Source organism: Meleagris gallopavo, unplaced genomic scaffold, assembly GCF_905368555.1.
Source record: "Meleagris gallopavo unplaced genomic scaffold, MGAL_WU_HG_1.1 scaffold_2, whole genome shotgun sequence".
Lineage (NCBI taxonomy): Eukaryota > Metazoa > Chordata > Aves > Galliformes > Phasianidae > Meleagris > Meleagris gallopavo.
In genome coordinates this window covers 26322-36940 of record NW_028147016.1, presented here as the reverse complement: position 1 = coordinate 36940, position 10619 = coordinate 26322, and the positions used below count along the sequence as shown (strand labels likewise).

General features: G+C 60.3%; 1 protein-coding gene across 1 annotated transcript; it reads right to left on the bottom strand.

Moving 5' to 3' along the window:
• On the bottom strand, positions 1-10619 carry GRK1 (G protein-coupled receptor kinase 1). Its single transcript, XM_085215063.1, has 8 exons — positions 10058-10619; positions 8359-8642; positions 7282-7409; positions 6760-6917; positions 5978-6061; positions 4753-4877; positions 2847-3048; positions 1-296 (listed from the first exon to the last, which is right to left on the bottom strand). Exons 1-8 carry the CDS (start codon positions 10542-10544, stop codon positions 1-3), a joined length of 1764 nt encoding a protein of 587 aa, XP_085071189.1. The 5' UTR covers positions 10545-10619.

The window sequence follows — 10619 nt, the reverse complement described above, 5'->3', positions numbered from 1 at the left end:
TCACAGCACCCCGCAAGTCGCCGACCGCGTCCCCCCCCCTCCGGGGGCGGCGTTGGGATCCAAATCGGGGGGCAGCTGCCCGGGTTCCCCCCAGACGTTGAGCTCGTCGAACAGCCCGGTCTCGATCAGCTCCTCCTGCCAGGGGATGGGGACGGTCCCCGAAGCGAAAGCGTCGCACAGAGCCGCGTCGGCAGCGTCCAGCTCCACCCCTCGCACTGTCGAAAAGGCCCCCACCTCCCCCAGGTCCTTGGCGTAAACGCGGCGGGGGTCCGGAACGAAGGGAGGGGGAACCAGGCCTGGGGAGGGGGAGAGAAAGTCGACGGGTGAGATGGGTGTGGGGGAGGCAAATCCCAAGGGAATTCTGTTGATGGAGGACCCGAATCCCAAGGGAATTCCGTTGATGGAGGACCCAAATTTGGAGGACCCAAATCCCGTTGGAATTCCGTTGATGGAGGACCCGAATCCCAATGGAATTCTGTTGATGGAGGACCTGAATCCCAATGGAATTCTGTTGATGGAGGATCCAAATTTGGAGGACCCAAATCCCGTTGGAATTCCATTGATGGAGGACCCAAATCCCATTGGAATTCCATTGATGGAGGACCCAAATTTGGAGGACCCATATCCCGATGGAATTCCGTTGTTGGAGAACCCAAATTTGGAGGACCCAAATCCCGTTGGAATTCCGTTGATGGAGGACCCGAATCCCAATGGAATTCCGTTGATGGAGGACCCAAATTTGGAGGACCCAAATCCCGTTGGAATTCCATTGATGGAGGACCCAAATCCCATTGGAATTCCATTGATGGAGGACCCAAATTTGGAGGACCCAAATCCCGATGGAATTCCGTTGATGGAGGACCCAAATTTGGAGGACCCAAATCCCGTTGGAATTCCATTGATGGAGGACCCGAATCCCAAGGGAATTCCGTTGATGGAGGACCCAAATCCCAATGGAATTCCGTTGTTGGAGGACCCAAATTTGGAGGACCCAAATCCCATTAGAATTCCGTTGTTGGAGGACCCAAATCTGAATGACCCAAATCCCTTTGGAATTCCGTTGATGGAGGACCCAAATCTGAATGACCCAAATCCCATTGGAATTCCATAGTTGGAGGACTCAAATTTGGAGGACCCAAATCCCATTGGAATTCCGTTGATGGGGGACCCGAATCCCAATGGAATTCCATTGTTGGAGGACCCAAATTTGGAGGACCCAAATCCCATTGGAATTCCGTTGTTGGAGGACCCAAATCCCGTTGGAATTCCGTTGTTGGAGGACCCAAATCCCGTTGGAATTCCACTGTTGGAGGACCCAAATCCCGATGGAATTCCGTTGTTGGAGGACCCAAATTTGGAGGACCCAAATCCCGTTGGAATTCCATTGTTGGAGGACCCAAATCCCAATGGAATTCCGTTGTTGGAGGACTCAAATCCCGTTGGAATTCTGTTGTTGGAGGACCCAAATCCCATTGGAAATCCCTTGTTGGAGGACCCAAATCCCAATGGAATTCCATTGATGGAGGATTCAAATTTGGAGGACCCAAATCCCAATGGAATTCCGTTGTTGGAGGACCCAAATCCCAATGGAATTCCATTGTTGGAGGACCCAAATCCCATTGGGAATCTCACCCTATCCCCATTCCCACCCCATTCCCACCCCATCCCCATCCCCATTCACATTCCCACCCATCCCATCCCCCCACTCCCATCCCACCACCATTCCCACATCCCACTCCCATTCCACCATCCCCCACCCCATCCCACCCCCATCCCCCATCCCCATCCCACCCCACTCCCATCCCCACCCATCCCACTCCACCCACCCATCCCATCCCCCATCCCCCATCCCACCCCACCCATTCCCCCACCCCATTCCCTCACCCCATCCCACTCCCACCCATCCCCCACCATCCCATTCCCACCCCATCCCACCATTCCCCCCTCCCCATCCCCATTCCCACCCCATTCCCACCCATCCCACCCATCCCCCACATCCCATCCCCCCACCTCCATTCCCACTCCCATCACCCATTCCCATCATCCACCCCATCCCACCCATTCCCACCCCATTCCCACCCCATTCCACCCCATTCCCCACCCATTCCCACATTCCATCCACCCCATTCCCACCTCCAATTCCCATCCCCACATCCCCACCCCATTCCCACCCATCCCACCTCATCCCACCCCATTCCCATCCCCACCCATTCCCACCCCATTCCCACCCACCCATTCCCATCCCATTTCCCATCCCATTCCCCACCCCATTCCCACCCCATCCCATTCCCACCATCCCATCCCCACCCCATTCCCTCCCCATTCCCCCACCCATCCACCCACCCCATTCCCACCCCATTCCCATCCCCATCACCCCCATCCCACCCCATTCCCACCCCATCCCACCCCACCCCATTCCCACCCCACCCATCACCCCATTCCCACCCCACCCATTCCCACCCCATTCCCACCCCATTCCCACCCATCCCATTCCACCCCATCCCCACCCCATTCCCACTCCCATCCCCTTTCCCATTCCCATCCCATTCCCACCCCATCCCCACCCCATTCCACTCCCCACCCCATTCCCATCCCCATTCCCACCCCATTCCCACCCCATTCCCACCCCCACCCCATTCCCACCCCATTCCCCCCCCATCCCCACCCCACATCCCACCCCATTCCCCACCCCATTCCCAATCCCATCCCATCCCCATTCCCACCCCATTCCCCCATTCCCACCCCGTTCCCACCCCACCCATCCCCACCCCACCCCATTCCCACCCCATCCCACCCCATCCCATCCCCACTCCCCCTCCCACTCCCCCCCCCCCCGCCCCCATTACCCGCCTCCAGCCGCCCCCAATGCAGGGCTCCGAACAGCGCGTGGCCGCGGAGCTGAGCGCAGGACCCGTCCCGGAATCCCAGCCGCGCCTGGGGGTCTTTGGCCAGCAGCCCCTCGCACAGCGACCGCGCGGCGGCGCTGAAGCGCTCCGAGTACGAGACGGCGTCGTGCAGCGTGCGGCGCGTCACCTCCTTGTTCTCCACCTGCGGGCGGGGGGCGCGCTGGGACGTGGGGGGGCGCACGGGGATGTGGGGTGGCCTATAGGGGATGTGGGGTGGCCTATAGGGGATGTGGGGTGGCCTATGTGGGGTGACGCATAGGAGATGTGGGGTGACCTTGGGGTGTGGGGTGACCTATAGGGGATGTGGGGTGGCCTATAGGGGATGTGGGGTGGCCTATAGGGGATGTGGGGTGACCTACAAGGGGATGTGGGGTGACGGCCAATAGGGGATGTAGGGAGATGCATAGGAGATGTGGGGTGACCTATAGGGGTGTGGGGTGGCGCATAGGGGATGTGGGGTGACCTATAGGGGATGTGGGGTGGCCTATAGGGGATGTGGGGTGACGCATAGGAGATGTGGGGTGACCTATAGGGGGTGGGGTGGCGCATAGGGGATGTGGGGTGACGCATAGGAGATGTGGGGTGACCTATAGGGGGTGTGGGGTGACCTATAGGGGATGTGGGGTGACGCATAGGGGAATGTGGGGTGACCTATAGGGGACGTGGGGTGACCTATAGGGGACGTGGGGTGGCCTATAGGGATGGGACCCGGGGGTGACCTATAGGGAAGTGGGGTGACCTATAAGGGACGTGGGGTGACCCATAGGAGATGTGGGGTGACCTATAGGGGATGTGGGGTGACCCATAGGGGACGTGGGGTGACCTATAGGGGATGTGGGGTGACCCATAGGGGACGTGGGGTGACCTATAGGGGATGTGGGGTGACCTAAAGGGGATGTGGGGTGACCTATAGGGGACGTGGGGTGGCACATAGTGGACATGGGGTGGCGCACAGGGATGTGGGGTGACCTATAGGTGACATGGGATGACCTACAGGGACGTGGGGTGACCCATAGGGATGCGAGGTGACCCAATGGACGTGGGGTGACACATAGGTGAGGGACACGGAATGACCCATAGGGACGTGGGGTGACCCATAGGGAAGTGGGGAGATACCAATATGGGACACAGTGACCCACAGAGACATGGGGTGACCCATAGGGACACAGTGACCCATAGGGATATGGGGTGACCTATAGGGACACAGGGTGACCCACAGAGACATGGGGTGACCCATAGGGACACAAGGTGACCCAATGGACGTGGGGTGGGGTGACCCATAGGGACATGGCGTGACCCATAGGGATATGGGGTGACCTATAGGGACACAGGGTGACCCATAGGGATATAGGGTGACCCATAGGGACACGGGGTGACCCATAGGGACATGGCGTGACCCATAGGGATATGGGGTGACCCATAGGGACACAGGGTGACCCATAGGGATAGGGACCCATAGGGGTGACCCACAGGGACATGGGGTGACCCATAGGGACACAGGGTGACCCATATGGACATGGGATGACCCACAGGGACACAGGGTGACCCATAAGGACCCCATAGGGATATGGGGTGCCCCATAGGGACACAGTGACCCATAAGGACGCAGGGTGCCCCATAGGGACACAGGGTGACCCATAGGGACATGGGGTGACCCATAGGGACACGTGGGTGACCCATAGGGACTGGGGAATGACACATCCCCTAGGGACACAGGGTGACCCATAGGGACATGGGGTGACCCATAGGGACATGGGTGACCCATAGGGACACAGGGTGCCCCATAGGGACACAGTGACCCCCAGGAGACCCACGGGTGACGCTGTGCCCCCCACCCCACCCCCACCTTCTCCCCACGGCGGCGGAACGGCCCCTTGGCGTCCAGCATCTCGTACAGCGTCACCCCCAGCGTGAAGTAATCCACCGCCATGTCGTACTCCTCGTCCCGCAGCACCTCGGGGGCCATGAAGCCTGGGGGTACGGCCCCACAGCGCCCCATAGATCGCCCCATAGATTGCCCCATAGATCGCCCCATAGCGCCCCATAGATCGCCCCATAGAGTGCCCCATAGATCGCCCCACAGCGCCCCATAGATCGCCCCATAGATTGCCCCATAGATCGCCTCACAGTTACCCCATAGATCGCCCCATTGATTGCCCCATAGATCGCCCCATTGATTGCCCCATAGATCGCCCCACAGCGCCCCATAGATGCCCATAGATTGCCCCATAATCGCCCCACAGCGCCCCATAGATCGCCCCATAGATTGCCCCATAGATCACCCACAGTCCCCATAGTTGCCCCATAGCTCACCCCATTGATTGCCCATAGATCGCCCCATAGATTGCCCCATAGATCGCCCCATAGTGCCCAATAGATCGCCCCACAGTCCCCATAGTGCCCCACAGTCACCCTGTAGATTCCCCAACGCCCCATAAATTGCCCCACAGTGCCCCATAGATTGCCCCATAGATCGCCCCAAGATCGCCCCATAATGCAGCGCCCCATAGATCGCCCCATAGATCGCCCCATAAATTGCCCCACAATCACCCCATAGATGCCCCACAGCACCCCATAGATTGCCCCATAGATGGCCCCACAGTGCCCCATAGATCGCCCCATAGATCACCCCATAGATTGCCCCATAGCACCCCATAGATGGCCCCACAGCGCCCCATAGATTGCCCCATAACACCCCATAGATTGCCCCATAGATTGCCCCATAGATCGCCCCACAGCGCCCCATAGATCACCCCACAGCGCCCCATAGATTGCCCCATAGCACCCCATAGATTGCCCCACAGCTCACCCCATAGATTGCCCCATAACACCCCATAAATTGCCCCACAGTGCCCCATAGATTGCCCCATAACACCCCATAGATCGCCCCATAGATCGCCCCATAGATTGCCCCACAGCTCACCCCATAGATTGCCCCACAGCACCCCGTAGCCATGCTTCTTAGCCACACCCCACAGATCACCCCACAGCTCACACCTCAACTCCATCTCCCCACATCCCCCCCCCCCCCAACGTCTCCCCATTGCCCCCCAACGTCCCCCCATCCCTACCGGGGGTCCCGGCGTATCCTCGAGTTTTGCTCTGCCCCTCCTTCAGCTCCACGGCCAGCCCCATGTCGGACAGACGGACGTGTCCTGTCCCCAGGGCCCCCCGTCACCGCACCGCCCCCCATTAACGCCCCCCACCAGCGCCCCCTGCAGTGTCCCCCCCCCATCCCCAGTGTCCCCATGTCCCAATATATCCCGATATCCCCACCTTCTCAATGTGTCCCCGTGTCCCCACGCCCCCACGTCCCCCTGTCCCCACGTCCCCACGTCCCCTGTCCCCACACGTCCCCCTGTCCCCACACGTCCCCCTGTCCCCACATGTCCCCCTGTCCCCACGTCCCCCTGTCCCCACGTCCCCACATGTCCCCCTGTCCCCACACGTCCCCCTGTCCCCACGTCCCCACATCCCCACGTCCCCACATCCCCACGTCCCCACACGTCCCCACGTCCCCCTGTCCCCACGTCCCCACATCCCCACGTCCCCACATCCCCCTGTCCCCACACGTCCCCCTGTCCCCACGTCCCCTGTCCCCACACATCCCCCTGTCCCCACACGTCCCCCTGTCCCCACGTCCCCACATCCCCACATCCCCCTGTCCCCACACGTCCCCACGTCCCCCTGTCCCCACGCCCCCGCATCTCCACGTCCCCATGTCCCCCTGTCCCCACGTCCCCACATCCCCACGTCCCCAACATCCCCCTGTCCCCACACGTCCCCCTGTCCCCACACGTCCCCACATCCCCCTGTCCCCACACGTCCCCCTGTCCCCACGTCCCCACGTCACCAGCATCATCCAGCAGGACGTTCTCAGGTTTGAGGTCCCGGTAGACGATGCGGTGCTGGTGGAGGTGCTCCAGCCCCAGCAGGATCTGCGCCGTGTAGAACACGGCCCGCGGCTCTGGGAACCCGGGGTTCTCCTCGTCCACGTTGTACACGTGGTAGCTGACACGCCAAGAACACGCCAACAACACGTTAAGGATGTGCAGAGGACGCAACGGCAAGGACATGCTACGTACACGCTATGAGCACGCTAAGGGAGTGTCATGCACATGCTAAGAACACGCTGACGGCGCAAAGCTAAGGACAGGACAGCAAGGACATGCCATGCACATGCTAAGAACGTGCTAAGGACACGACAACGAGGACACGCTAAGAACATGCTAAGGACATGACGCCAAGGGCGTGCCGTGCACACGCTGAGAACACGCTAAGGACACGATGACAAGGACTTGCTAAGGACATGGTATCAAGGACACGTCGTGCACGTGCTAGGAACACACTAAGGACATGCCAAGCACACGCTTACCGCAGGTCGCCGCCGTTCATCAGCGTCATGACGAGGCAGAGGTCGGTCTTGGTCTGGAAGGCGCAGGCCAGCGAGACGATGAAGCGGCTGTGCACCCGCGCCAGGATGCGCTTCTCCACCAGGGCTGCCTGCACATGCCAAGAACACGCCAAAGGCATGTCAGGAACACGCCAGAGACACGTGAAGGGAAGGCCAAGGACACGCAGCTGGTGGTAGAGAGGAGCTCGCCAAGGACACGCTGAGCATCGTGTGATGAACACGGCAAGCGTGGGGTAAGAACACAGCGTGAACGTAAGTACATGGCAAGCACGAGAGAAGAACACGGCGAGAACATGATAAGAACGTGGCAAGCACAAGGGAAGAACATGGCAGGAACATGGGAAGAACAGTGCGTGCATGCACACAGTAAGAACATGTCATAAACGCGGTTGGAATGTGGCAAGAATCTGGCAAGCACGTGGGAAGAACACGGGAAGAACACGGGAAGAAGATAGGAAGAACATTTGAGTAACACGGGAAGGACATGGGAAGGACACGGGAAGGACATAGAAAGAGCATGGGAAGAACATGGGAAGAACACAGGAAGAAGATAGGAAGAACACTTGAACAACACGGGAAGGACGTGGGAAGGACATGGAAAGAGCATGGGAAGAACATGGGAAGAAGATGGGAAGAACACTTGAGTATCACGGGAAGGACACGGGAAGGACATGGAAAGAGCATGGGAAGAACACGGGAAGAAGATGGGAAGAACACTTGAGTAACACGGGAAGGACATGGGAAGGACACGGGAAGGACATAGAAAGAGCATGGGAAGAACACGGGAAGAACACTTGAGTATCACGGGAAGGACACGGGAAGGACATGGAAAGAGCATGGGAGGAACACGGGAAGAACACGGGAAGGACAGGGGAAAAGAGTGCAGAGAAAGCAGCAGGGAAGGAGAAGAGAGCTGGGAAAGGGAGAGCAGAGCGCTGGGCGCGGGCGGGCGGGCGGGCGGAGGGACGGACGGACGGAGGGACGGACGGAGGGATGGAGGGACGGAGGGACGGACAGCCGGCGTGGCGGACGCGGCACCTCGTATCCCTGGCGCTTCTTGAGCCGCTTCTTGTTGAGCCTCTTGTTGGCGTACATCTTGCCGGTGGCGCGGCGCTGGCAGGCGCACACCTCGCCGAAGCCGCCTTTGCCCAGCACGCGGAAATCGGCGAAGGCGTCGGCGCCCACGGCCTGAGCCTCCAGCCATTTGAACTGCGAGAAGCGACCGAAGTGCGGGGAGGAGACGTACGGAGCCCAGGCCGTCTGCTCCAGGTGGGACAGCAGCTCACGGAGCGCTGCGGCAAAGTGATCCGGTGCGCCGGCGCCTGCGGGGAGAGGGGGGCGGCGGGGATACGGGGGGGTGGGGGCTGCGGGTGTCGCGGCAGCGATTGGAGGAGGCGTGGATGCTCCTGGAGGACTCGTGGCATCTTTGGAGGACTGATGGCTGCCCTTGGAGGACTCATGGCTGAACTTGGAGGACTCATGGCTGAACTTGGAGGACTCATGGCTACTCTTGGAGGACACATAGCTGCCCTTGGAGGACTCATGGCTGCCCTTGGAGGACTCATGGCTACTCTTGGAGGACACATGGCTACCCCTGCAGGACTTACGGCATCTTTGGACAACTCATAGCTGCCCTTGGAGGACTCATGGCTGCTCTTGGAGGACTCATGGCTACTCTTGGAGGACACATAGCTGCCCTTGGAGGACTCATGGCTGCCCTTGGAGGACTCATGGCTGCCATTGGAGGACTCATAGCTACTCTTGGAGGACTCATGGCTACTCTTGGAGGACTCATGGCTGCCCTTGGAGGACTCATGGCTACTCTTGGAGGACTCATGGCTACCCTTGCAGGACTTATGGCATCTTTGGACAACTCATAGCTACCCTTGGAGGACTCATGGCTGCCCTTGGAGGACTCATGGCTACCCCTGCAGGACTTACGGCATCTTTGGACAACTCATAGCTACCCTTGGAGGACTCATGGCTACACTTGGAGGACTCATGGCTACTCTTGGAGGACTCATGGCTACTCTTGGAGGACTCATGGCTGCCATTGGAGGACTCATAGCTACTCTTGGAGGACTCATGGCTGAACTTGGAGGACTCATGTCTACTCTTGGAGGACTCATGGCTGAACTTGGAGGACTCATGGCTGCCCTTGGAGGACTCATGGCTGCCCTTGAAGGACTCATGGCTGAACTTGGAGGACTCATGGCTGCCCTTGGAGGACTCATAGCTACCCTTGGAGGACTCATGGCTGCCCTTGGAGGACTCATGGCTGCCCTTGGAGGACTCATAGCTGAACTTGGAGGACTCATGGCTGCCCTTGGAGGACTCATGGCTGCCCTTGGAGGACTCATGGCTGCCCTTGGAGGACTCATAGCTACTCTTGGAGGATTCATGGCTGCCCTTGGAGGACTCATAGCTGAACTTGGAGGACTCATGGCTGCCCTTGGAGGACTCATGCTACCCTTGGAGGACTCATAGCTGCCCTTGGAGGACTCATGGCTGCCCTTGGAGGACTCATGGCTACCCTTGGAGGACTCATAGCTGCCCTTGGAGGACTCATGGCTGCCCTTGGAGGACTCATGGCTACCCTTGGAGGACTCATGGCTGCCCTTGGAGGACTCACGGCTACACTTGGAGGACTCATGGCTGCCCTTGGAGGACTCATGTCTACTCTTGGAGGACTCATGGCCGCCCCTGGAGGCCCAATGGTGGCTGTTGGAGGACTCACCCGCCGGTGGCGCTGTTGCGGCTGCGCTCAGGAAGCCGCAGTGCTCGGCCCCTCCCTCGGTGAAGAACCTCTTCCGGATGCCGGCGGCTGCCGCGCTCCTCTCTCCCTCCTCGCAGCACTCGAAGGCCTCGAGCTCCTCCCACAGCGCCCCGGCGGCGGCCAAACCCGGCGTGGCCTGCAGGAACTGCCGGAAAAGCCGCTTCCCGATCGGTTGCTCCACGCACTGCCACCGGAAGGACGCCTCCTCCTCCCCGCCGCCATCTTGCTTGGGGCCGCCATCTTGCTTGGGGCCGCCATCTTGCTGCGCCACGCCGTTCTGCAGGCCGCCGCCGGCCAGGCGGGCTCGCAGGGCTTCGCACTGGGAGATGTGGGGCAGGCGCAGGCGGGCGCGATGCTTCCGGTCCCGGGCTGAGCCCCCCGGCCCCCCGCCCCGCGCCGACACGTAGGCAGAGTTGGCCACCACCGTCTCCAAGCCGCCGATGTCCATGGCTGCGGGGGCGGGAGGGGGGGAGGCAGAGGTCGGCGTAATCCTGGCTCGGATAAACCCCCGGGGTTACGCTGC

Bases quoted from the DNA above. Each gene is read 5' to 3' on its own strand.
- GRK1 (XM_085215063.1), bottom strand. From the start codon at position 10,544: ATGGACATCGGCGGCTTGGAGACGGTGGTGGCCAACTCTGCCTACGTG. The intron at 7,410-8,358 runs GTGCCGCGTCCG...TGGCATGTGCAG, and splicing joins AGAAGCGCCAGGGATACGAG to GCAGCCCTGGTGGAGAAGCG. The intron at 297-2,846 runs GTAATGGGGGCG...CCCCCTCCCCAG, and splicing joins TTGGGGGCGGCTGGAGGCGG to GCCTGGTTCCCCCTCCCTTC.